Source organism: Camelus dromedarius, chromosome 9 (genome assembly GCF_036321535.1).
Source record: "Camelus dromedarius isolate mCamDro1 chromosome 9, mCamDro1.pat, whole genome shotgun sequence".
Classification (NCBI taxonomy): Eukaryota; Metazoa; Chordata; class Mammalia; order Artiodactyla; family Camelidae; genus Camelus; species Camelus dromedarius.
Genome location: NC_087444.1, coordinates 62876111 through 62903314, shown reverse-complemented (window position 1 = coordinate 62903314; position 27204 = coordinate 62876111). Strand labels below are relative to the sequence as shown.

Here is a 27204-nt window from a genome sequence, read left to right as displayed (position 1 = left end):
GTCAAGTACAGAGAACTCTCACATACCCTTCCCCTAGACTGACCAACTGTTAGCATTTTTGCCACATTTGTTTTATCTCCCCATCTGTCTGTCTACACACACACACACACACACACTATTACTTTTTCTGAACCTTTTTCAGGAAGAGTAAGTTGCAGACACCATGTCCCTTTACTCCAAAACATTGTGCATTTCCCATGTAACTGCAGCATAGCGATCACACTCAGAAAATTTGACACTGATAGAATACGATTTTCCAGCATACTGTCCTTATGCAAACTGTGCTAACTGTAACATCCTTTTATAGCAAAAAACAAAACAAACCCAAAAACTTATTTTGTCAGGTCCAGGATCATGCAGTGTATTCGTCTTTTTAGTTTCCTCCCCTTGGGAACAGTTCCTCAGTGTCTGTCTTTCATGACTGCGATGTTTTTGTCTTGCTCTGTCGATCTCCTGCCGTGTGGGTTTCTCTGACGTTCCCCCGCGGTGAGATTGCAGTTGTGTGTTTTTGGTGGAACGCCTCGGAAGGGCACTTTACCCCTTTCACTGTATCATGTCAGGAGACACGTGACGCCGGCCTGTCTCATCGTTGGTGTTAACTCTGGGGAAGGCATTTTCTCATTTTGTAAGCGGAAGCAGATGGGTTCTGAGAGGGGGAGGTTCCATTCCCCAGTGAGGACTGGCTGTGGTCTTCAGCCGACCCATGGTCAGGGGTCCCCACCAGTGATGCTCCTGCAGCTGGGCTTGTGGGCGCTGTGGGAGTTGAGGAGGGACAGGGTCAGAGGCAGGGTTGGGGGTACCAGTACACCAGCTCGGTGGGGGGACCGTAGCCCCATGCCTCCTGAGTATGCTGCTGTTTTCCTGCCAGGGATCTGCTCACCACAGCTGCCAGTCACTGGTCAGTTTACTTGTTCTCTTCGTGGTACCCAAATCTACCAGGAGAACAGAGGCATCGGGCTCATTGTGGCCGGTCTTCCCAGGCACCCCAGCCATGACCCAGTGGTGAGCCGTGCAGCGGATGCAGCTTGCATCCTCCGGCCCCTCCACGTTGCAGCACCGGTCATCCTGGTCTCTTATTCAGAGAGGAGAGCCTTCTTTTACCTTTCCCTGAGGGTACAGGTTTTCTTCTGCTCCGAGGAGCAGCTTAATGCTTTCTTGTTGCAACATGTGAAAAGGATCAGGGTACTACGTAGTCCCAGGGACAGGGTGAACGCAGGAAAGGAAGCATTTCAGGATCAGGAAACTAGAAAGGTTGGTGTCCCCACAAACCCACCCTGGAGGGAGGGCAGGCAGGTGGGGTGACGTGCCAGATTGTTGGGGGCCGGGGCAGTGGCAGGGCTGGCTGAGAGGTCGGTGGTCACACTGGCTGCTGCTGGTGCAGTGATGGCTCTCTTGTTCCAGGATGTCTTTATCCAAGGAAACAGGATTAAACTAGGAGCTGGTTTCGCCTGTCTTCTGTCAGTGCCCATTCTCTTCGAAGAGACTTTCTACAATGAAAAAGAAGAAGGTTTCAGCATACTCTGTATAGCCCATCCTTTGGAAAAGAGAGAGAGTTCAGGTATTCTGGGAGAAAGCCCCACTTCTCCTGATTTGGAGAAACATGCTTGTTGAATTTCCTCCTGACAGAGCTGTTACAAACATCCCATAAAATATTCAAGAGGCCACTAGAAACCCGTGCAACTGTTTACAGTAACTCCCCGTAGAACTTAATCAAAAAGTCAACTCGAGCTCAGGAGATATGGATTAGGCTGCTGTGCATGGTTGCATCTGTTGGATGTTACACCTGTAGACATCAGTGTCGCCCCCTGGAGTTGTGCAAAGTGGTAGCCCTGGCTTTGTCTCTGGGCCTCAGCTTTAGGGCTACCTTATAGCCACCCAGCCTCACTGCTGTGCCTCTTTGGAATCTCATTATTTTTAATGGATAATAATTCTTCAGTGCTCCAGGAAATTGAGGTAAGATTTAATGTGCCAAATGCTGTCTGAGACTCTTATTGTCAGGAATCAGGACTTCTTCACCAGATCCTCACGGGTCACGTCCATGGTCCCAAAGGAGCTGAGGTTTTGTCTCTAAGAGGACCAGGCTCTCTGGACCCCAGTTGTCCTGTAACTGGCCTGCTCTTAGGCAGGATGTTGAAATAAGATCATTCCTCTCCTCCCGTGGAAGATGGAGCCTCAGACCCTAGAAGAACAAGGCAAAGGATTGTGGGACTTGCCCTGGTGGAAACAGTGAAAGCTTCAGCCAGCCTGACCCTCAGTCTCTTTTTCAGAAGAACCTTCAACATCTTCAGATTCCTTTTCCCTAAAAACCATCGAAGATGTGAGAGAGTTTTTGGGAAGACATGCGGAGAAATTTGACAGGAATATCGCCTCTTTCCAGCGAACGTTCAGAGAGTGTGAAAGAAAGAGCCTCCGTCATCACATAGTCAGTAGCCATGTCTTGCTCTGCTAGGCGTGCCCCATCTCAGGCCAGCTCAGAGCACCGGGTTCCCCCTTGGTTCACTCTGTAACTTTGCTGCCTCCACTGTTGGCAGTTTTGTTTAAATGTTTCTTTCTACCTATAGCAGTAGTACAGAACACGTGGAAAACTTGAAAATCACAGAAAAGTGTAGCAATAAATGTTATCATCTATTTTAACCCTAGAGGGATTTTTTTTCTGCTCTTAATGCATATATATATACCTAAAAAGAAAAGTTGGCAAAAAAAAAAAATCACATCCTTGATTTGATAGGACTTAGGACATTAGGACTTAGAGCTTATCACCCAGGAAATACGTTTTTTTTTTGTGAAATGTTCTGCCCCAGGTTGCGTTACACGTCCTGGGTGTTGTGTTATGGCTTTGGATTATGAGGGTGACCTGTGTCTCTGTTCTGTGTCGCACAGGACTCCGTGAATGCTCTCTACACCAAATGCCTCCAGCAGCTCCTGAGGGACTCCCACCTGGTAAGCAGCACGACCTCCCAAAGGGAGAACTTGCCCGCGTGCCCGTCCCAGCTCGATAACTGTACTCCTCTTGTTCTCCAGAAAGTGCTTGCCAAGCAGGAGGCCCAGATGAACCTGATGAAACAGGCGGTAGAGGTAAGAGGCCAGGGCAGCAGCGGGAGGGAAGGCAGCAGCGGCGGGGGACCCTCCGTGTCATCCTCTGTGTCGCCCTCCGCGCACCTTGAACTGGGGCCCGTTGGTTTCACAGATGTACGTCCAGCATGATATTTATGATCTGATCTTTAAATACGTGGGGACCATGGAGGCAAGCGAGGTAGGTTCTACATCACCGTCGCCCAGGATGGAAGCTTTGCTCTGAGCTTTTAAAGAGATTTGAAGCTTCCTTAAAATTTGTTGTTAGGATGCTGCCTTTAACAAAATCACAAGAAGCCTTCAAGATCTTCAGCAGAAGGAGATCGGTGTGAAGCCTGAGTTCAGGTAAGGGATTGTGCTGCAGCAGCGGCGTCCTTGGTGGCCGGGGCGCCATGTCCCCGGGACTCAGGGCCCTCAGCAGTGGTGGCGGCACTGATTTCGTGTGGTTCGTACCGAGGTGCAGGGCAGTTATCTGTGACCAGGGATCAAGGGCTGAAGCTGGCAGATGACTGTCTCGAAGCTGTCACTCTCCCATGCCCACCTGCCGGCGTGCCAGTGGGTGGAGCCAGAGGGGATGGGGTTTTGCACGGCTGGTCTCTGGGCGGGCACGTAACTTGCCCAGGTGGGTCCTGCAGCCGACGGCTCTGTTCACCTGCCCATCTGAGGGACCCCTGCCATAGAGGCACCTCCTTTTGAATTTAAGTTCTGTTAGGATACAAAAATGTCTAAAGTGTTTATGTTTAAACTCTTCCTCCACCCTTTGGGCTGAGGATGATTGATTTTTTTTTTTTCTAATTTTCTGGTGCAGCTATATGATTGGGACCTTGAAAGCTGTCATGTTTTGCCACTGAGTTGAGTCAGATTACTTCTGAGTTCCTATTTTTGTTTTTCCTTATTTGCGGTTTGCTATAAGAAATGTAACTCTGAGGTATGTGCTTAGCTCCAAGAAGGCGGGCCCTTGCACCGTGCTCTTCAGTCGTCCCCTTCCAAATTATGTTACAGCTTCAACATACCTCGTGCAAAGAGGGAGCTGGCTCAGCTGAATAGATGCACCTCACCGCAGCAGAAGCTGGCTTGTTTGCGAAAGGTGGTGCAGCTGATCACCCAGTCTCCTAGCCAGAGAGGTCTGTGCCCGGGGAAGGGGCTGGCCGTGGGGTAGCTGCACGTGTCCAGATTGGAACATCTGTCAAGGAGCAGTGCCGTCTCAAAGGGTCATAAGGACAGGCTGATGTGCAACAGAGCATCCCTGCCTGAGATTCTGCTCTGAGGAGTGGGTGCCTAGGAACGGGGGTGAGAGGGTGGGTCAGGCGTGATTAGGGTAAGAAGAGGGTGTCAGAGAAGCAGTGGCCTCAAAAAACAAGCCAAGCTGGTGATGGGTACCTGGGGGCTCAACTGTTTGTTAGGTTGTTCTCTCTAATTTTGTGTATATTTAAAATTTTCCGTTAGAAGAAGTAAAACAGAACAAAATAAGCTAAGACAAAAGTAACGAGGAGGCAGATCTGTGTGTGCAGCTAGGGGACGGTGTGCCGAGCGTATTAAGTGAAATAAGCAGGAGTGTATAGGGTATACTTCCAGCAGCATTGCTGAGGTTGGGGGGCTGGACATCCACACGTACCACGGCGAGTCAGAGACTGTCTGTGGAAAGACACGTGGGAAGCAGCAGCAGTTGTCTCTGGGAAGGAAGTCCGGGAGGCAGGGGTGGGACAGACGTGCATGGTTTTTGCTCTTTAGGTACTGTTTGAAATTTTCACCATGTGGATGGATTACTGAAACAAAATTTCAACGAAAATGAGTAGAGTCCAGCTGCATGTGAACATTAGACTCATTAGGCTCCTCAGAGTGTAAAACAGAAATGATCCCAGGAGAAAAGAGGCTTTTGGCAGTGGCTCAGGCCCTTGTTCGAGTTGTATCCACCATCACTGACTTCCTGGGACTCATTATCTGTCCCGGAAGGAAGCAAGGGGTAGTCTGCTTGGAGTTTTCTGCTTTTACACGTGTTCTGAGGATGCCAGGCGTTAGTTTACCCCTGGGATCTGACGTCTCCTCAGGACACCAGAAAGGATACTGTGCAATTGCATTTCTCCCTGGTGTGTCACCTTCCTGGGTTGTGGTTTTGTGGGTTGAGTGGTGGCAGGGAGTTGGTGCGTGTGTCGGTCCGTGTGAATCCTGGGACGGCTTTGAACGTGTGTTTCCCCCCTTTGCAGTGAACTTGGAGACCATGTGTGCTGACGATCTGCTATCAGTCCTGTTATATTTGCTTGTGAAAACAGAGATCCCGAATTGGTAATCTTTTTTTGTTAAGATGCTTTTTCAAAACAGCAGCCCTGCACCGTGATTGTTGTAGTGCCCTTCTTGGAAATTGAGCGCCCCTTCTGAGCCTGGTGCCGTACCCGCCCTGCCTTCGTTCTGCAGGGGCTGCCTTTCAGTCCACTTACAGACGGGGAAACTGAGGCCCAGAGAGCTTTTGTTTCCCATTTCTGGAACGCGTGGCCAGCCAGTGGCTGAGCCGGAGGCTGACCCCAAGTCTGTCTGTCTCCAAAGCCCATCCTTTTCCCACAGAAACCCAAGTTCACTTTACAGTAACCAGCTTCCTAAAAACGAGCCTATTCCAAGACAGTGACAAGGAGCTTGACTGATTTTCCTAGGTGTGCACCCGCTAAATAGAGATACGGAAGCAGCCGTAGCTCCCTGTTGCTAAGCAACTTGACGACCAAGCCATTAGCCTTGTTTCCGCCCAGGTGTCAGTTGAGTCCACAACAACGGAACGTTCTCCTTCCTTTCATCAGGATGGCAAATTTGAGTTATATCAAAAACTTCAGGTTTAGCATCTCGGCCAAGGATGAATTGGGATACTGCCTGACCTCAATCGAGGCTGCGATTGAATATATCCGGCAGGGAAACCTCTCCGTCAAGCCACCGGTAAGCTCTCCCTCTTGCCCTTTTCCTTGTGGGTGTCATGGCATGTGTGATGGGATTCTGAGGGTGGTGTTGGGGACGGGCATTCATAAACGCTCTCCTGAGGACACAGGGCCTGAGCCCTTTGAAGGCTGCGAGGCTTCAAAGCTGCCCAGCAGACTGAAAACCTGGCACCCAGTTGGTTGTGAAAGTTGGCGGGGTGTCCTTGGCGCTCACGTTCCCCCCACTCCTGCTGCATTAATCCTTGTTGTCCTCAGAAGCACACGGGCAGGAAGGGAAGCTGGGAGCAGGGACCACCATCAGCAAGAAATGAGATTTTTGTTTGTTTGTTTGTTTTTTGGGGGAGGTAATTAGGTTTCTTTACTTATTTTAAATTAATTTTTTATTTTATTTTTTAGTGGAGGTACTGGGGGGTTGAACCCAGGACCTTGTGCATGCTAAGCACATACTCTAACGCCGAGCTATATCTTCCTCCAAGAAATGTGATTACTAACGTCTGCAGCTTGAGGACTCAGTGGCCCTCTTACTATTTTCTTGGTTGGGGAGCTTTGGCTGGCGGAGGCAATCCGTTTCGCACGAGGATTGTGAGACCCTTAAACCAAGGTTGCACTGCTGGCTTATTTCACTGTGTACTGACCAGCAGAACATGAGCGTCCTCACAGAAATCACATAGTTGAAATCAATCAAGTGAAGAGATTTCTGTATGAAAAACCAAGGATCCTGAGTATTGGACATTCACTTGATCTGAATTTTCTCCTGATGTTAGAAGCTCCTAAGTAATGATGCACAGAAACATCTGGAAAAGAACATAGGCCTGCCCAGAGAGGGGCCCTCGGGTACAAGAAGTTTCCCTGAATTCATTCATTATTAACGTGTTTGTGTATTTTTCAGTTTTTTTCCTATCTGTGTATACTTTACATCATTGAAGTGATATCGTAGCTAATCTTGTATACTGCTTTTTCCCCCAAAAAAGAATAGTTTCATTTTTTTTCTGATGAGAAGACTTCTATTTGCTTCTAAACAATATTTGAAGCATATAAAGTTGCAGTAGAGACAACAAAAGCCTCTCCTGAACTCACTAGCTGGGGGTGACTTTTATTAACACGTTGGTATAGTCTCTTTTTCTGTGCTGATACAGTTGTATTTTTATCCAGAATTTGAGCTTATGCTGCACTTGTTGGCACGCATCCCGACAGTATCAGGGCACTGGCTGAGGAATTAAGTTCTGTTCTTGTCCAGGGTCTGATCTGATCGCCCTTGGAATGTGGCTGTTGGCCAACACGTTTTATGGCGGCGGTGGGGTCTTTCATTCAGTGATAAAATTTAAACTGAAAACAAGCCAAAAATTACAGGGTTCTTTCTTTTCACTAAACAGGCAATTGAAATTCATGGTGTAAAACGTCCTGCATCTGGACGTCTCTGTTTCCTGGTTCCCTGGTGCATCGTGCATGGCTGGGTGGCCGTTAGCTTGGGTGGGCACAGCCCAGGGCGCCCCTCTTGACTGGGCTGTCAGACCCCGGTCCTGCCTTCCCAGATGGTCTGCCCAGACTTGGGGACAAGGTTTCATCATCCTTACGGCTGGCTGCTGAGCTTGTCCCTTGGGTCTTGAGTGGGTCAGGCCTGAGAGACGCCCTTTACCTTTATTGACAGAGCAGGTGTGGTGGCTTCCCTGTCTTTTGTGACACCCGCCCTGGGATCACACCTGTGGGGTTGCCCCTGCCTTAGTGCCGTTCCATCTAGGGACGTGCGAGGCCACGGCTCTGTGTTGGTGGTGTTTCCTGGGCAAAGAGCCCAGGAGTGTCTCCACACAGCAGGTGAGGTTTCTGAAAAGCATTGAAGACTAAGTGTTAATTAGTTAATTAGACTGTATTTTACCATCAGCTCTTCGTAAAATATAATGTAGTTTCACAGAAATTTTTTCCCCAAGACATAATTATACTTGAGATGACCATCAACGTTCTTTAAGCACGTTCATAAGTAAATGCAGGGGACAGGGCTGTGCAGGCATTAGGACGGACATTGGAGAGGAGGGGGAGGCCAGGACAGTCCAGGTTTTCCATCTGGAGGACGATGGTGTGTGCATGCTGTATTCCACACTGAGAGATGCCACATTCACACACACTCACACACACCCCCCAGATCCTAACACCAGAGCCCCACTCCCCGGAGAGGCAGTCGGGGCACCCCTCTCCCAGCCGGGTGAGGGTCTGCTCTGCGGCTCAGAGAGAGGGTAGAGGCACCGCTGGTCCTAATTCCATGGGAAATGGCCAGGATCGTTCCTGGGTCCTCTGTTTTCAAGGATCTGCACTGACAGCCCGGGGCATGTCATATAGCGGATTGTCGGGTTTTCCTACAGGAGTCTGAGGGATTTGGCGACAGACTGTTCCTGAAGCAGAGAATGAGCTTGCTGTCTCAGATGACTTCAACTCCCATTGACGGCCTGTTTCAGGTAAGACACCAGGAGGCCCCGTGGGCACAGCTGTGTGAGGAGTGCTGCCTCCTTCCTTGTCTCTTGTCTCTCTAGAACCCATCAGGGCAATCTGCGCACTTACACGTGGACATTCATTTTGTGCTCAAGTGGGTGGTAGGAAGGCTGAGGTCTCAACGGCTGCTCATCTCCCCTCCTGTGAGCTATGCTGTAGCCCCACTGGCCAGCACAGCCAAGGCACCAGGCCTCTGCCAGGGCTGTCCTCCCTCTCCATTCGGCAAAACACAAGTTGTTCTTTAGGGTCAGCTCAGTGGTGCCTCACGGGTGCCTCTTCTCGGCCCCAGGAGCCCGCATTACAGATGGTTGTGTGAGTGCACTGGGCAGGGAGTGTGGCACCTGGTGATGGCTTGATCCCCTGGTACCTGCAGGCAGCTCCCTTCCCAGATCTGATTGGTTGCAGGGAGGCTGGTGCGGTGCCCTGCGAGGTAGCCATCAGGAGGCCAGTGGGGCCAGAGTGGGTTCTTTGCAGGGTCCAGAGCTATGAGTCCCCCAGAACATCTCACTCCCTGAGGGGAACACCTTCATGAATCACAGGGGTGAGCCCTGTACATTTGTTTGTTGACAGGGTCTCACGCTAATTGTAGCTGTTCTGCAAACCAAGGCTCTGTTAGTTATAGGGTCAAAATCCACACCGAGGTTCAGGATGTATTGCCCCTCAACTCTTGCTGTTCTGGAAATTTTGTCATTTTTTTTTAGTTACGGAAAATTTCTAACATTTACAAAAGTGAAAGAGAATAGGGTAATGAATTAACTCCCGTGGAGCCATCTCCCAATCTTGTTTTATTTCTGCCCCCACCCACTTTCCCTCTCTGTCCCAGTTATTTTGAAACCAGTCCCAGAGAGCAAATCATTCCATCCACCCACACATGGATGTGTGTTTCTGTAAGGACACACAAAAATCCACACCTCAAAGGGCGAATAGTCCCTTAATATCAATAGTGTTTTTGATGTCGCTTTTTAGCACATCGCAGCAGGTGACCAGAAAGAAGTGGAGAGACTTCTGAGCCAAGAAGACCAAGATAAAGATGCCGTCCAAAAGATGTGTCACCCCCTGTGCTTCTGTGATGAGTGTGAGAAACTCGTCTCCGGGTAAGAGGGTCCCGGGCAGGCTCAGTGCCGGGATGTGGGGGACTTTGGGCCCTGGACGGAACTTTTCCACTTGTCTGCTGTGTGATTTTGAATGAGGAACATATCCTCTCTACACCCTGCTTCCTCTGCTGTGAGATGGAGGCTGCACCTCCGTCTCTCTTTGGAGAATCAGTTGGGATAAAGGTCATAAAAGTACCTGGCACACCGCTGGCCTGCTTGCCAGGGTAGGTGGGCAGAGGGCCTGACCGAGCCTCGGAAGATGGGTTGTTTTAGGATGGGAGGAATGTCAGCTTCTCCCAGTAACCTTTTTGGCTTCCCCTTATCTTTGTCAGGCTATTTTGCTGGGTGTCAAGGCCTAGTGGGGGTGGGGCAGGAGGAGGGGCACTGGAGCTGGGTGCCTGGTCCTCACCCTGCGGAAGCCAGGCTGATGCTCTCCGGGACACTGTGGAGGAGGCCAGCTTGGATCACACACACCCAGAGATCTGTCTTCTCGTCCCAGGACCCACAAGTCCATTCCTAGGGTGTATTTTGCTGAGCCTTCTTTCTGTTTTAGGAGGCTGAATGACCCCTCAGTGGTCACTCCGTTCTCCAGAGACGACAGGGGTCATACACCACTCCATGTGGCTGCCCTCTGTGGTATGTGATCTTGTGTTGGCCTCTGTGCGATCAGGGCAAAGGGATGGGGCCTGAGGGTGGCCCCGCAGAGGGTAGCTGACTGGGGGCGAATGGTGTCGGGTGGTAGAAGGGGTTGAGTCATGGCCCACCCCCCGGGGGCCTCTGTATGCTGCCCCCAGGCTGGACGAGCACGTATCTGTGCTCTTACTGTGTGGACGCCTGACACTGCCCCTGGGCTCGTGGGCCTGCCAGGAAGGGCTTGAATCCGAGCTGTGAGAATGTCCTCAGTATTGGGGTTCTTATATCCTGCTTTAAAAAGTTAGCTATCTTTCAGGGTGCACATTAAAAAAAAAAAGTGCCCATTCAAGGTAGAAAACACAGACGTCTGTAGTATCACCCCTCCCCGCCCTGTCGTTTTGATTTATGACTGAGGTTTCAGCGTGCTCCTGTGTACGTGTAGAGAAAACGTATGATACTGCGGGGATTGTACTGCTCTGCTGCTCTGGTCGGTGCTTTTTTTCACTTGGCAACATGTAAGAACATTTCTCCACGTCAGTGTTTTTTTAATGGTTGCACAACATTCCTGTGAACTGATGCACCACGGGCTGTTCTGTGGACGTCTGAGGCTCTTTCCTCCTACCTTCCGTTGCTGGGATGTGGGCTGCAGCCGAGTCCCCTCCAAGGGCCACCCCAGAGCATTCTGAGTCTGACTTGAACTTAGCTCTGGTTCCTCTCAAGCAGAAAAATGCCTCCTGGCGTGTCTCGTGCCCTGGAATGGGAGAGTGGATAATGTCGCAGCTTCACCTGCAGGATTTGGGAAGCACCCCCTGTCTTCCCTTCTGTTCTGTAGGGCAGGCATCCCTCATCGACCTTCTGGTTTCCAAGGGCGCGGTGGTGAACGCCACGGACTACCACGGCTCGACCCCGCTTCACCTTGCGTGTCAGAAGGGCTATCAGAGTGTGACGGTGAGCAGAGCCGCCCCCCTAAGCCCCCTCCGCCGAGCGCAGGCTTGGCCGGGCCGGGCTCTGCGTGTGGCTTCTCAGTTGTCCTGGCGCCTCCTCTGCTCCACGCTGGCTCTGCCGCTGCCCCGCGGGAAGGACTGGGGTCTCAGGCCCTCCCCAAGGGTCCGCTGGACCAAAACTGTTAGGTGTAGATTTGAAACATCATGTTAATCTGGGGGAAGGATGGTGGGGCTTTTTAATCTCCAGACTTCTCATCAGGAAGGATGAGAGTGATGATACAATTTTTTTTCCTGCTTTTTAAAAAATGTTTAAATTTATTTTAAATAAAAATATAGTTGATTAGGGTAGGGGAGGATGTAGCTCAGTGGTAGAATGCATGTCTAGCATGCAGAAGGTCCTGGATTCAATCCCTAGTACCGCCATTAAAAAAAAAAAAATCAATAAACCTAATTACCTTCACCCCCACCAAAAAAAAAAAAATTAAAACTACCAATGCCTGGATTACCCCAGCCCTATTACCCTATACTTTTAAATCAAAAGTATAGTTGATTTACAACGTTGTGTTGGTTTCAGGTGTACAGCACAGCGATTCTGTTATCCATATATACCTACACACATTCTTTTTCAGTTTATTTTCTGTTACATGGTTGATGCACCTTTAATTATAGTGTTAAGTAGATGAGACCAGCGATGTCCCCCTGCAAGACCCCAGGCCACGCCACTGAGGAGGCGTGTGCCTGCACCCGGGCTCGCTGGTGCTCACCTGGTCTCTCCTCTCCTCAAGCTGCTGCTCCTGCACTACAAAGCCAGCCCCGAAGTGCAGGACAACAACGGCAACACGGCCCTGCACCTGGCCTGCACGCATGGCCATGAGGACGTAAGTGGCACTCACTGTTCCCAGGGTGGCCGCTCTGACCCTCCCTCCCTCCCTCCCCCGTGGAGAAATGTGAATTTCCGATTAGTTGAATGTCATGTGTTACGTTGACAATGATCTTGACAATGATCGGAGCATTTGGTGGGCAGTTTTTTTTTTTAATGAAAACATTCAAAAACTTATTACAGATGCTGTGTTGAAACCGCAGAAATCTGAAACTTAACTGCCCATTGTCTTTTCCTGAGATTAAATGGTTTTCACGCATCCCTGCTTCCCATCTGCTTCCTACCTCTGTTCACACTCAGTTTCTGCATTTTGTATCTTTATGGTAACATCAAGGAATTTTATCATTTTCACTTAGTATTTAACTCCATGTTTGTGTGTGTCTGTGTGTGTGTGTGTGTGTGAGAGAGAGAGAGAGAGATTTCCCCCCCTCCTCTCCATGGTATATTACAGGTAGATTTATACTGACGGATGGTTCAGGCTGGGTTAGGTGGGGTGCGTGGGTGGTTCAGTGATAGAATTCTTGCCTGCCAGGCTGGGTTAGGTGGTTGTGTGAACACGATCACACCCCACATGTTTTTATGCAGTTTACTGTCGTAACTTAATACATCGTGGACGTCCCATAGGTCAGTAGATGTTGATCTGGTTCTGTAATCACTGCACGGTAATCTATTGCGTATGTTTTGTCGGGGTCCCTGAGAACACTCCCCAGTACAGTGATTCGGGCTCACAAGACTCAGCACAGAGTTGTACTCAGAGCTATGATTTATTGCAGTGAAAGGACTCAGAGCAAAACCAGCCAAGGGTGAAGACGGGAGGAATCAGGCGCAGGCTTCCAAAAGTGTCACCGTGTGGAGTCACACGGGACATGCTTATTCCTCCAGCAGCCAGGCCTAACAGCACAAGTGAAGTGTTTTCCGCCAGGGAGGCCCACTGGGGACTGGGTACCCAAGATTTTTGCTGGAGGCTGGTGGTGTAGACACCCTCTGCCTGAGCATCTATCAAAATTCCAGACTCCCAGAAGGGAAGTGGGTGTTCAGCATAAACCCCCATTGTTGCAAAAGGAACTTAGGTCCATTAAGCCCCTCTTATCGGTTATGGGACTCTGGGCACACTCCCCAAATCCAGACTCCCGAGGAACACCCCAAGTCAAGGGCCAGCCTTGCTGGCAGGCCTTTCAAGGGGTAGGGGTCTCTGGCCTGCTGTGGTGACCCGTCTGCACACGGTATGTCACAGTTTATTCAGCCATTTCTTATTGATTGGTAGTCGGGTTCTTTTGAGAAAATGATGCGACCTGATCAGGTCACCTGGAACCCTGGAGATCTGACTCTCTGTTAACGGCACGTCTGCTTGGCCAGTGGCGCCTGGATTGTATGGGGCTGTGGGGGCTGTGGCGTGCGCAGAGCTGCCCGAGGCTAGGCGTGGGACTTAACGGTGGCATTTCCCATTTTGTCTGCAGTGCGTGAAGGCCCTGGTCTACTATGACGTGCAGTCGTGCAGACTGGACATCGGTAACGAGAAAGGAGACACCCCCTTGCACATCGCCGCCCGCTGGGGTTACCAGGGCATCATCGAGACATTGCTGCAAAATGGAGCGTCTACAGAGATCCAGAACAGGCTGAAGGAAACGCCTCTCAAGTGTGCGTTAAACTCAAAGGTAGCCTTTTTCACCTTGAAGCAGCAACACGACTCTTAGAAAAAATCAACTTCCACAGATTAGGTCTTGGCCAAGCTGTTCAAACTGTGCATTAGTGTGCGAGGCTAGAACTTGGCCTGCACCCTCTCTGCTGCATTTGGGACCCGGTCATTCATGGGTTTTACATATTTACATTATTCTCAGCTTTAGTGGTGGCTTTTGTCAGTGTTGTGCCGAGAGCTGCTCCCAGCAGAGTTTACCGCGGCCTCTGAATGCTGCGGATTTATGAGCAAATGGCAGCGGCTCTGGCCAGGAGGAGCAGGGACCGGGCGTGGGAGCAGGACGTGTCCTGCTACTTCACTCTTAGCTCCTGAAGTTTAACTTGGCTGAGCTTGAGCATCACCGGGTATAGTTTCCTTCATAAGTGCTTTGTTAAGGACCTACTCCTCTTTTCCTGCTAGTAATTTCGGGAAACACATAGCTCTGGGCAGCATGTCGTGACGGTACCCACCTCGTGAGCGGTGGATGGGGTACGCAGAGGCCGGGCCTCTGTGCCTGTCTCCCAGCAGCAGCTCTGGTGAAGGGATGTCTTCAGAGACGCGTGTGGCCAGCTAGCCAGAGGGCGCATAGCGCCACGTGCAGTGGACGTCCAAGGTCATCAGACCGATGTGTCCAGAACATCCCAACTAGAGGCTCACATAAGTAATTCCAGTTTCTAAAAATTGAAGTATAGTCGATTTACAGTGTTGTGTTAATTTCTGGTGTAACAGCATAGTGACTCAGTTATACATATATATTCCTTTTCATATTCTTTTTCATTATGCACTGTTACAAGGTGTTGACTATAGTTCCCTGTGCTCTACAGTAGGACCTTGTCATTTACCCCTTTTATACACAGTAGTTAGTATCCGCAAATCCCAAACTCTCAATTTATCCCTCCCAACCACCTTTCCTTTCTGGTAACCATAAGTTGGTTTTATGTATCTCTGAGTCTATTTCTGTTTTGTAAATAAGTTCATTTGTGCCATGTTTTTAGATTCATCATATAAGTGATATCATACAGTATTTATCTTGCTCCATCTGATTTATTTCTCTTAGCATAATGCTCTCCAAGTCTATCCGTGTTGCTGCAAATGGCATCGTTTTATTCTTTTTTATGGCTGAGTAGTATTCCGTTGTGTATATGCCACATCTTCATCCAGTCATCTGTCCGTGGACACTTAGGTTGGTTCTATAAGTGATTCCGTTTCAATACAGGCCTCCAGTCGTCTCCCTTGGCACAGGTCCTGCTTTCTGCCTCTTCATGTTTCATTGGCCCCCTTTAACAATTTCCAACTCTGTTCTAGAGAGTTCTTTCAGTTCATGTCTTCTGCTAGGAGTGGCACAGGTTTTCCTTTTAAGCTGTTTTATTGAGATACGATTGACGTACAAAAAGCTGTTCATCTTTAATGTATATGACTTGATGAGTTTGGAGCTAAGTCCACGCTCATGAGACCAACACCACAACCCAGGTGTAAACGTGTCCATCCCTTCCAAAAGTTTCCCACTGCCCTCTTTTTTTTTTTTAAATTATCATTATTATTTTTTATTGTTGTGTTACTATTTTGTTTGTGTGATAAGAACACGATATGAAACCTATGGTAGCGCGGTTTTTGATGGTTTAAATCCCTGCTCGTGACCTGGGGGGCCCCAGTGGTGTCGCCCGTGTGCTCCTGGGGTCTTGGCTTTGTAGCAGCCAGAGCCTCCAGACTGGCTGATGCCATCCTTGGCCCAAGATGCCCGTGGCGAGCCTGAGGGCACCTCTGCACTGTAGCTTCTCCCAAAGGCCCTTCCAGAGGGAGATGTGCAGACGGAAGGGGCAGACTTGCCTTCTGCTTTCAGCTCCGGCTGCTCCTGCCTGAGGCCCGGGACTACAGGCGGAAAGGTCACATTTTAAGCCTGAAGGCAGACAGCCCGGGCTGGACGAGGCAGCCTTTGAGTTCCTCTCTGTGCCTGGCCTTGTCTTGTCCCCTGAGCCCATTCCTGGGAAGCACCAGCTCCTCCTGTAGGACATGATCAGCATGGCCCCAAGACGGTTCCCTGTCTCCCCGAGGGGGCAGACGGTTCCCTGTCTCCCCGAGGGGGCGGCTGGGCTGCGGGGTGAGATGGGTGATGAGGCTTTGGCAACCCTCACTCAGGGCTTTTCCCGCCTGCTTTGTCCTCCTAGATTCTGTCCATAATGGAAGCCCATCACCTGTCCTTCGAGAGGAGGCAGAAGTCTTCGGAGGTGAGTGAGCGGGGCTGCGTGTATCGGCCGTGTTTGAGCGCAGCCTGTCTCTGGCCCTCACCTCTGTCCCGGCGTCCGGCTCCCTTGCCGCAGGCGCCCGCGCCGCCCCCTCCGCGCCCCGTGGACTCCGTCAGCCAGGGGTCCTCCGCCTCCAGCTTCTCCTCCATGTTGGCGAGCCCCAGACAAGAGGACCCCAAGAAGGACTTCAGGGAGGTGAGGCCCCCGGATGGGAGGGCGCGGGGGAGGGGGGCCCCTGTGTTACGGGGGCCTGATGAGGGCCGCCCCGTCGCTGGGACAGCCGCGTCTGCTGTGGCGGAGGTCAGTGCCCTGGAGGGGAGCCCGGCCAGCCTCAGCCTGCCTGCCTTTCATGGCCTGCGCCCTCCGCGGCTCTTTGCTTTGTGGATAGTGTGTGTGTGTGTGTGTGTGTGTGTGTGTGTGTGTCTGTGAGCATGTGTGTGGGATGGGATGGAGGAGCATTCCAAGAAAAGTACAAGTCGAGTCACCCAGAGGTCCCCTGCTGTAAGACGGTTTTACAAAGTAAATTCTCTGCCCTTCCCTCCCACCTCGCCCGCACCCCTGTTCCCCTGAGGTGTGTCGCCCCTGACTGCCTGCAAAGTTATGTAGACGTTTACACGTACTCACACGTTGTGTTTTGTAAAAGCGGATTTATAGCCTGTTTTGTTTTGTTTTTCCATCTAACCTGCCATAGAGCCTGTCCAGTGTCAGTCACTGTGCAGATGTTTCCCCATCCCTTTGCCCCGTCCCCTGTGGGTGGGGGGCCCCTCCTACCCCGCCACCCCCAAGCCATGATCTGCTCTTGGAGGGCCCAGTAAGCTTAGCTCGATGCAGAACCACAGCAAAGGAAGCTGAGAGACATGCTCTGGAGTCTGACGGAGGCCTGGCATCGTTCCTAGGGGTGTGGGGGCATCCGCCCCGGTGGTCCCCGCCAGTGTGGACAATGAGGGCTGAATAGATGCAGCTCTGGGGGTGGCCACCCTCTTAGGAAGCTCTTGTTCTTTCAGGTGGCCGTCATCCCACGGTGGCACATGAATGGCAGGTCATTCTATAGACCTTAAATGGATGGGTTCCCTGCCCACTAGCCCCACCCTGCAGGCCCTGTCTGGGCAACTTTAGGGATGTGTTTGAAAGGTACTGAATGAGATGTCAAAACTCCACAAATCAAGAGACAAATGAAAGCTACTAGGTCTCCAGGATGGTGTTTTTTTAATTATTGAAACTATTTTCCTAACATTCTTTTTTCCTTTTATCAAGGTAGAAAAACTTTTAAGAGTGGTTGCTGATGGAGATCTAGAAATGGTGAGTGTTTAGAAGTGCGCATAAAACAGCTTGCTCTCGGTTTAAACAGCTGTGCCTGGGTCTCTTGCCTCCAGGTGAGTTCGGGGCTGTGTGGGTTCTCGTTCAGTCTCACACGGAAAGGGTGCATTTTATATAAATAACTTGATGGTGGGAGGTGACATTTCCCCCTATGAGTAATGAGGCAGGCGGAATAAAGCCTGAGAGCGAGCCTGTCCCTGCGTTTTGGACATTCATGTTCCAGGAGGGTGGTGAGATGTGGGCAAGAGGGCCAGCCTGTGTCTGGAGGCACCGAGAGCAAGGCGAACAGACAGGGTTGGGGAGGGGCGGAGATGGCGTTGGTGTGGCCCTGCCGAAGCTGTGGGCGGCTGCGACACCCTGGCCAGGAGGCTGAGTCTCAGACTTGGGCTTCCAAGGAGTCATGAGCAGGTGTCCGGATGAGATGGCGCTAAGGTGTCTGTTGTAACCCTCCCTGTCAGGTGTCCGGGAACATCTGTGGTGAGGTCACTAAAGCCTCCCGTGGGCAGTTCCCCTGGCTGGCCTGTGGCTTCCTGAAAGGAGTTTGTTATGTCTCCTACTTTAAAACGGAGGAGTAAATGAGCGCTCACCAGGTTAGGAGCTCTGAGTGGAATGGATTTACAGGAGAGCTTCGCAGTGATGTGTTTCAAGAGTGCTTTTCTCGGATGATTGAGTTCAAGGCTGTGGACAGAAATGACTGGGATCTGGTTGTAACAGCCTCCGGGGTGTGAAGACTTGGGATGTAGCTTTCAGTGTGTTAGCTTTGGCCCAGGGCTGCTGTTCCTCCATCAGCTTGGCGAGCGGTTACCCTGAGGGGAGGACGCAGGTGTCTGGACCTGGCTGGTGCTGGTTGTTCCCTTGGTGAGTCCAGCCCCAGGGGACCCAGCGTTCTTTGGGGGAAGCAGAGGAGGAATTCTTCTGGCTCCCCACCCGCTGCAGTGAGAGCCGATGTGGAGAAGAGAATGTGACTGTCCCTGTGGCAGGACACATCTCTTCCCCCTCCTGTGGGCGGGCCAGGGGGTCAGGCCACTTGGGGAGGAGAGGTGAGAAACGGCTGGTGCCCTGCGGTCCCATCCAGACCCACCTGCACATGTGAGAGCCTCCAGCCCGCTGCCCGAGGCCGCCGCCCGCATCTCGTTCCTTCTAAGCACCAAGAGGAACTGCCCTCGGTCCGGTCTGTCCGGATCAGCTTGTTCGGTGAGGCCTTTGGTGTTTTTACCCTGAGGAGCATCTGTTGTCAGACGTGGAAGGGACCAGGCTGGGGGAACGTCTGTGGTTGAACAGAGTCCTGCTTGCAGGCATAGGCTGACTTCCTCAGTGCTCAGAACCAGGCCTGGAGGTGTTTCTATATTGTTTTCTTTTCTCCAAATCTAATAAAAAACTAGAAATTAGTCTTTCCTGAAACAGGAATCTGATCTGTTTGGGGTCTTTTCAATGCTTTCACCGGTGGGCCAGGGCAAGTGGAAAAGACCTCCGCGTGGAGTCAGAGAGCTTGCATCTAGGTTCGGTCACCAGTTACTTGTAGCCTTGACCGAGTTGTTGGCCTCTTGGAGTGAGTTACCTCCCCCAGCTGTTGAAAGCAGACGGCTGGATCGTGTAAGAGGAAGTGCTCATGAGATGCCCCAGGGCCAGCAGCGCTCTGCCCCTTTTTCAGATAGAAGAAGAGAATCATTCTCTGCAGGAATGGTGGCTCGACCTGGGAATGTCACCACTGAAAGGATTTAGAGAGGCTTGCTCGAGTGCAGGTGAACCCTGGAATCCTTGAGAGGGAGCTGCAGTCGTTTATAAGTCGTTTATAAGTTACTTTGGTGGCTGAGGAAATGCAGGTCCTGATTTGGGAACAGTTGAGAGAGAGGGGGGGGAGGGGGAGAGAGAGAGAGAGAGAGTGTGTGTGTGTGTGTGTGTGTGTCCGTGTCCATAGCTTGCAGCGGAGCTGCAGGATGAGTTTTTTCAGACCCCGTTTCTCTGTACCTCCCGACCGCAGGTACGTTACCTCTTTGAGTGGACAGAGGAGGACCTGGATGAAGTGGAGGAGGCTGCTGGCGCAGTGGATGTTGAATTTTGTCACCCCTTGTGCCAGTGCCCCAAGTGTGCTCCAGCTCAAAAGGTTTGGCTTTTCTTCTGTTGAAGGGTGGGGGTGGATTGTCCTTTTTCCCCTTAGGCAAGTTATATGCGTCTCAGCCAGCTAATGACCAGGCATCTCCTGAGATACGGTGGGGAGTAGCCAGCTCAGGGCAGGGGAAAGGGGACACGTGTGCAGGATCCGGCTCGGGCCGCCTGCTTTCGGAACAAGGCAGGTCAGGGAGCAGGGCAGGGACGCGCTCTCAGGCTTAGTGTCTGAATGGCTCTCAGGGCCCCTGAGTCACAGGGCAGGAGCTTATGAACAGACGTGCCAGGGGTCTTTGTCCTCGTGGCCCTGGTGCCCCCAGCAAGATCCATTGCCCGCTGCCTTTGCTCACATTGGTGCACCCGGCTGCAGGAAGACCCTCCCTCCAAGAACAGAGAGACCCCTGTTCCGTCTGCTCCGTTTCCCCCAACAGTAATAGCTTGCAAAACCACGGTACCGTATCCCAGCCAGGATATCAGCGTGGGCACCGTCCATCCGCCTCACTCGGGTTTCCCCAGGTTTACTTGTGCTCGTGTGTGTGTGTCTGCATGTGCACGCATGCACACATGTGAGTATTTCATTCGACCCAGGTTTATCCCACGTGTAGGTGTGTGTATCTGCCACCACCTTCAAGGTACAGAACCATTCACTCACCACCAGGAGAATCACTCGCGTCGCCCTTTAAAAGCCACCCCCACCTCTCTCCTGGTCACCCCTCCCCACCCTCCCTGACCCCCTGGCAACCACTAACCTGTTCTCCAGTTCGAGAATTTTGCCGTTTCAAAACTGTTGTATAAATGTGATCACACAGCCTAGAACCTTTGGGGATTGGCTTTATCCACTCCGCCTGCTTCCAGCTTGGTGCGTGTCATTGACGGTTTATTCTTTATCGCTGAGCAGTGCTGCATGGCGTGTTGGTGCCATGCTTTGTTTAGCCTGTTTGACCTGTTGAAGGACTCGGGGTGGTTTCCCGCTTTGGGGAACTTTTCAGCAGCAGCATGATGTGTACATTGGGATATGCAACTTCTGTTCCGTCCCCAGGCCACTGGTTATGTACCATCCAAAAAATGACTTCCCTTGGGCGGGCTGCTGTGGAAAACAAAGGGATTAGAAAAGGCAGGCGCGGTTCCCAAGGCCGTGATGTGGAGCCGCACCGCCCACAGGCCTGGCCAGTGACAGGGTGTGGCTGGAGGCGGTCACTGTGTCCCTTGTTGTCCTCGCCACTTACCTGCACTCTGTCCTCCTCCACCTCCCGCTGCATTAGTTGTAACAAGAAACTGAGTTACGCGTCACAGTGTCTGTCGAATTTATTGGATCAATTTATGTTCCCTGCTCTTTTAAATCCTCTTTATCTTTTTTCTCTTTTTGTCATTTCTCAAACAGACGCAAAACTAAACTGCTTCATACTGTGATTAAATTAAAACTATCCCCACCCCCGCACCAGCCCCATCCTCTGCTAGCCCAGGGGTGCGTTTAGAGTGAGTTTGTTAAAAAAAAACCCATCCTGGAGTATAACTTATACCCAGTAAAGAACATCCATTTAAGGTGTACAGTTTGGTGAGTTTCCACAGATGTGTAAACCCACGAAGCCATCCCCACAGGCAAGATGCAGAAGGTTCGTACCCCCTCCAGACCGTCCCTGCCCTGCTCTCAGTCCCTTCCTCGTCCCTCCTGCCCCCACCCCGCATCCCAGGCAACCACTCATCTGCTTCAGTCATTACAGACTCGATGGCATGTTCTAGAATTCTGTGTGAACGGACCCACACAGTACACACTCTTTCCTTCGCTCAGCAGAATGTTTCTGCAATCGTGCTGGCTCAGTTCATTTCTCTTTATGGCGGGGCAGCATTTTGTTGAGTGTACTGTGATTTGTTTATCTGTTCTCCTGGCTTTGGCTTTGTGAATAAAGCAGCTGTGATTATCATGTGTACAGGTCTTCGTATACACATATGTTTGCTTGAGTGATGACCTAGGAGTGTAACTGCCGGGTTATACAGGAAGTATATGCTTAACTTTTATAAGGAACGGCAAATTTTCCAGAGTGATTGTAGCATCGTTCGTTCCCGCCAGCAGGGTGTGCGAGTTCCCCATCCTGGTCAACATTTGCTATTTTGACTTTTTAACTTAATTCTGGGCAGTGTGCAGTGGTATTGCCCTGTGTTCCCCATCCCCTCCCCCAACTTCTTTGTTTTTGATTTTTGGGGTGTCAATTACATACAGTAAAATTCATCCTTTAAATTGAGCATAGTCTTTTTTTTTAAGACGATTACATTTTCAATCATCAAAAAGTGAACTAGATGACCCAAGTTTTAATCCTTGATCGGTCACAGAAAACACTGACATATTAATCCCACTATCAACTGTATGATTGATAATGGAATGGAATGTTTGTTTTTAGTTATACTGGTTTATAAATCAGTTTTGTTTGCCCTGCTAGTTTCTGATTGATTGTTTTTATATCCGCATGATCGATTGTAAAACCACTGTGAATGCTAAGGAAGTTTCATGGTAAAAATGAAGGTGAACTATGGAGATAAGCAACAAACAGTTGTGTGGGATTTGATAAGCGAATTCGTGGCCGGGTAACCACCAGCACGGTCAAGATACAGACCGTCTCTGTCACCTGAAATATTCTCTCCTGAGCCTTGGAAGTTTTCCCCGTCCCCTGCTGCATCCCCTGGCCATCACTGTTGTCTTCTGACACTTTGGTTTTGTCATTACTGATTTTGATTTGCATTTCCCTGACAACCAAAGATGTTACTTTTCTGTGCTCATTGACGGACCATTCAGCTGTCTTGTGAAGTCTTTTCAAATCTTTTGCCTATTTTTTTTTTTAAAAGCTGGATTGTCTTTTTGAGTTGCAAGAGTTTTTTATTTTTTGTTTCTTTAAAATTCCAGTTGGCACAAGTCCTCCGTCAGATATACATATGGCAAACATTCTCTCCCATTCTGACTTGCTTTTTCATTTTCTTAATTGCCTTTTGCAAAGAGCAAACATTAAAAATTTTCATGAAATCTAGTTTATCAAACTTTTCTTTCATGATTTTTGCTTTCTGTGTCTTATCTAAGGAATCTTGGCTTATCCCAATGTTGCAAAGATCTTTTGTGTTCACTTCAAGGAGCTTAATAGTTGTAGCTTTTACATTTGGGTCTGTGATGCATTTCTTGGTGGTGTGTGGTGTGAGGCAAGGGGGGGGGATGTGCAGTTTTCCGTATCTGGATATCCAGTTGTTCCAGCACCATCCATTGAACAGACTCCCTTTCCTGTTGAATTGCCTTGGAATCTTACGGTATCATTTTAGGGGCCTTGCTTTCTTGAAAATGCAAGCTAATCCTGTGATATGTCATACCTTTCTTAAGTAGTAATTCACCTGTGGGCAACCCGATTCAGGATCCTGCTGTGAGTCCCAGTTTGACAGAGGGGCCGTGGGGGACTGACGGCCCTTCAGTTCCTTCAGCCGGGTTTTGCAAATACTAACATTTCCGTTTCCACCTTCTGCACTTACTAGAAGCTGGCAAAGATTCCTGCCAGTGGGCTCAGTGTGAATGTGACCAACCAGGATGGCTCCTCCCCACTGCACGTGGCTGCCCTGCACGGCCGGGTGGACCTGGTCCTCCTCCTCTTGAAGCACGGTGCCCGGGTGGGGGCCAGAGACGCCAGCCAAGCTGTCCCCCTTCACCTGGCCTGCCAGAACGGCCACTTCCAGGTCAGGGTTCTGTCTCTGGGGTAGAGTGTACACGGTTAGAACCCCGCTCGGTGGGAATGCTGCAGAGGGATAGGGGTTTGGTGGCCAGCCTAGAGGACGGGCACATTTCCTTGCTCCCAGCCTTGAGATCCTGAGATCCCCACGGCAGGACCACTCAGCAAGGGAACCCAGGACCCTGGGCCTTCTGGGGGCGGAGCCAGCCCCCTCCCACTGGCATTCACGCCTGATTCTGACCCTGGCGGGAGCTGTCGCTCTCCGACTCTTGGGTGTTGGTCATCCAGGGCCCCAGCCACATCTGACCACCTCCACGTTCCTGCCGCCCTTGTCTGTGCCGAACGGTTTAGTATCTCTCGAATTTTTCATTTTCCTTATTAGGTCTACTGTAAGCTTTTTAAAGACAGGAACCATATTTCCAGTACCACCTAGCACAGTGCTGCAAACATCATTGTCCCAGCATGTAAAACTGGAGTCATCCTTCCAGCTCTGCATGGAGGAGATACAGTGATTCAGTGAAAACATCTGGTGCCTAGCACATTGCCCGGCGCACAGAAGGCCCTCAGCAAATGTTAATTCCTCCCCCAGTTGGTCTGCTTTCTCCTGAGGGTCACACGTGTCTAAAGAGCCTTCTAGATAAATTTAGAGAAAAGTCAAAAGATTGTCAAGTTACAGGATTTCTCTCCGACAATTTTAAAGTTGACAAATTCTCCTCTCCGGGCTAGGTGGTGAAGTATCTGTTAGATTCTAACGCAAAACCCAATAAGAGGGATATAAGTGGAAACACACCCCTCATTTACGCCTGTTCCAGAGGCCACCACGAGGTCGCGGCCCTGTTGCTGCAGGTAAGGGCCCCCCAACCCCGGAGCTGCCAACAGGGGCACAGAGGGGAGGGGCGGGGGCGGGAGGATTTTGCGTTAAGCTGGCCCCGGGACGAGGAACTTCGCACTGCGTTTCCACGCAATGACCCTCTGATGGGAAATGGGGTCTCAGCATCTGTGCTGCATCAGATTGATTTTGCTGAAGGTTGGGACCTGGCCTCACTCACCAGGTAAGTTGAATTGTTACCTGAAGTGTGAGCTGAATGTCCTTTGTCACTGCTACTTTTCCCCCCCTCTCTTGATGAAGGTAATCTGTGTTGATTATACAGAAGGGAGAATTTTAAAAGTAGGGAAAAAACTCAACTTTTCCGTAACCCTTTTACTCAAAGGCAACTAAGTTTGGTGACTTTTAAAAAATGGGCATAATTTAGATCAGTATTGTCTTCTTTCTTTCTTGTTTTCACTTAATGTAGAACATTATTCACTTTACTCAATTTTTAATGGTTGCATAATTATGAATGTACCATAGTTGTTTTCTCCTTTTTTTTAATCTGTTTCTGCTCAGTACATTTAGGTGACTTCTGTTTTTTTTTCCCTGCTATAGTGATAAACACTGCAATGAATATCTTTGTACACAAATCTTTTTTTCTCGATATTACTTTTACCCCTGACGTGTTAAGAAAAATGTCAGACATACAGGAAAGTTGGAAAAACGTTACAGCGCACCCCCATCGAGGTACCACGTTGATTGAGCACGGACGGTCTGTGGTGTCCTCACTGTGCTGCTTCCCTTCCCAGCACGGGGCCTCCATCAACGCTGCTAACAGCAAGGGCAACACAGCGCTGCACGAGGCTGTGATAGAAAAGCACGTCTTTGTGGTGGAGCTGCTGCTGCTGCATGGAGCATCAGTTCAGGCCTTGAACAAGAGGCAATGCACGGCTGTAGACTGTGCCGAACAGGTGAGCGGGAGAGCGGAGTTGCTGCGAGCATCCCAGGCTCCCTGAGAGCTCACCCGGATTCCTTGTGTTTAAGCCAGGTCCGAGGGCAGTAGCCAGACCTTGGATCTGCTGTGCCAGGCTGAGCTGGGGCACGGGCAGGGACTTCTGCCGCTATGCTTGCACACCTGACCTGGTCCTTGGTCCCCTGGTCAGTGGCGGCCTGCTCAGGGAGCCAGGGGCCCGTCCTTCAGGGGTGGTTTTCAAAGGCCAGGGTAGAGGTGCCCCCCGACCCACTGCTGGCCTCGGCACCCTGGTCTGGGCCGCTGACAAGCAGTCAGGCCCTCGCGGGGAAGGAGCAGGTTGAGACGGCGTTCTGGTCCCACCGTCCCTGCACTGGGAACACAGCTGAGGTCTGAGCAGCACAATGGAGGAAGTTTGTTCAGTTAGTGAACAAACCCTGCATTCCGTAAGGAGAACTGTGATGAACAATTTACAGGTCTTGCAGCGCGTGGACCTGCGCAGTGAAGGGGTGAGGGTACAGTCTCCTCCTCCGGGGGAGGAGCTAGCTCCTTACTGCTCCTGTTACCACGTGGGAGCCTTACCTTGTTTCCTACTCAGGTGGACGACTATTAGGCTGTTAAATGACACTTACTGGCAGGTTAAATCACCATGAATGCAACCTACGGAGAGGCTTAGTATATTCATTTCTAATTTTCAGTGGCATTTAAGAAATGTTAAGAACAGAACTGAAATATTTTAAGCTTTCAGTTTAGCACTTTCTCTCCAATGATGACAGTGAGGAATCTCGTTTATTGAGTGCTTACTATGTGCTGGGCCCTGGATAACCTCATGATAACTCTACAATAATAGAGCCTATTATTGATCGTCAGCCCAGCTGCACAGAGCAGTGAGGCACGGGCCCAGAGGCCTAGGAGAGGGCAGAGCCCGGCCCCAGAAGCAGGGCTGATCTCCAGCGCTAGGCTTTATGGCCTCGAAGTTCTGTCTGTAGTTGAGTCTTAGCTTTGCTGCCTGGCCATGCAATTGACATTGAGAGCAAAACCACGCGATAACCTGCTAAGAAAGAATTTAAAATGTTAACTTTCTTCCCTTTTCAAATTGTAGAATTCAAAAATAATGGAATTACTTCAAGTGGTACCAAGCTGTGTGGCCACATTAGATGATGCTGGCGAAACAGACCACAAGGAGTACGTTACTGTTAAGATCAGGAAAAAATGTAAGAACTTCACCTTCTGTGATTCTCAACTTGAGTTCATTTGGAAGTTCATGACTAGTTGCTGACTGAGGGTGGGATATAGGCACCAAAGAAATGCATGTAACATCATATTTCATTGGTTTTTGATGCTAGTTTTCTGGTGGATTGTGAGGGACAGTCTGAGCATTAAAGTTCAGCACCCCCTCACCCCCGACTGGAGGGGAGGAGCGACCTCTGGTAGTTTCTTTCATGCCTCACGTTCCAAATCCAGGCCTTTTTTAAAGCATTTCCTGGACGTCTGGGGTAGATGCTACCTTTAACGATTCCTTTGTAAATTTGCAGGTGTACGGAAGTTGACAGTAATTAGGACAGCATTTGCCAAACGGGTGGGGCTGAAGCATTTTCTTCTTTTTGAAAAGTTGTTATAGTTTAGTTTTGTTCAACTTTTTTCTTTAAGTTGCAATATACTTTGCCATGTAATAATGTGAACCCACTCCCATATCTGGATACTCCTGAGGCTGTCTCACCATAACTGGCTGTGGCTGGGGAACATCAGTGTATTAAGGTCTGATCTGTTTCCTGGGGGTTCACGTGGTAATAAACAGGTTATCTACTAATATGTCTCTGTAAGCAAAAGCAGTGCTTAATTTTTTAAACTCTTTTAAACTTTAGCAAAAAGAAAATTGAAAATTTGCATCTATGCTTTAATTTTAAAACAATTCTTAAACTATTTTGGAGGTTTTCAGATGTTTATCCTTTTCTCTACAGGGAACTCAAAAATGTATGATCTACCAGATGAACCTTTTACAAGACAGTTTTACTTTGTCCACTCAGTCGGTCCGTTTAAGTGAGTATGAAATTTGAGTTGACTTCTGTGCTTTTGGTCTTCACTTTACTCCCAATTCAAGCAGGTCATGTGTAGCTTTAATGGGTTATAGATAAATCTGCACTTGGCAAACACTGCCACCTTGTGGCCACCAGAGTGTTTCGCACCAGTATCCGAACATTTATTTCAGTTTGTTCTGGGTTTCAGGGGAAGGACTTCGAGGGAGATTATGTCCAGAGATAGAAGTGTCCCTAATTTTACTGAAGAGTCTCCGCAGGAGGTGAGTTATTAAACACTGGCTTATAATCTTATTTTTTAAAGTCTAGATTTTTCAAAACTAATC

The 27204-nt window shown here is 50.0% G+C and overlaps 1 protein-coding gene across 3 annotated transcripts in view; it reads left to right on the top strand.

Annotated features, from left to right (window-relative positions):
- The window catches only part of ANKRD27 (ankyrin repeat domain 27), a 42860-nt gene that overhangs the window by 13307 nt on the left and 2349 nt on the right, over nt 1–27204 (top strand). Inside the window, exons 4-28 of one of the 3 annotated variants that reach the window (XM_010989100.3) lie at nt 1402–1558; nt 2268–2422; nt 2881–2940; nt 3022–3075; nt 3188–3253; nt 3341–3417; nt 4075–4196; nt 5277–5355; nt 5859–5991; nt 8345–8437; nt 9438–9565; nt 10119–10201; nt 11031–11146; nt 11928–12020; nt 13480–13677; nt 15863–15922; nt 16016–16135; nt 17195–17239; nt 19239–19361; nt 22871–23068; nt 23788–23907; nt 24682–24843; nt 25945–26056; nt 26804–26882; nt 27069–27141. In XM_010989100.3, the coding sequence (XP_010987402.2) occupies nt 1402–1558; nt 2268–2422; nt 2881–2940; nt 3022–3075; nt 3188–3253; nt 3341–3417; nt 4075–4196; nt 5277–5355; nt 5859–5991; nt 8345–8437; nt 9438–9565; nt 10119–10201; nt 11031–11146; nt 11928–12020; nt 13480–13677; nt 15863–15922; nt 16016–16135; nt 17195–17239; nt 19239–19361; nt 22871–23068; nt 23788–23907; nt 24682–24843; nt 25945–26056; nt 26804–26882; nt 27069–27141 (2706 nt within the window). Of the gene's footprint in view, nt 1–1401; nt 1559–2267; nt 2423–2880; nt 2941–3021; nt 3076–3187; nt 3254–3340; nt 3418–4074; nt 4197–5276; nt 5356–5858; nt 5992–8344; nt 8438–9437; nt 9566–10118; nt 10202–11030; nt 11147–11927; nt 12021–13479; nt 13678–15862; nt 16136–17194; nt 17240–19238; nt 19362–22870; nt 23069–23787; nt 23908–24681; nt 24844–25944; nt 26057–26803; nt 26883–27068; nt 27142–27204 lie in introns of all 3 variants that reach the window. The other 2 variants (XM_031458553.2, XM_010989099.3) reach the window with 2 other exon arrangements.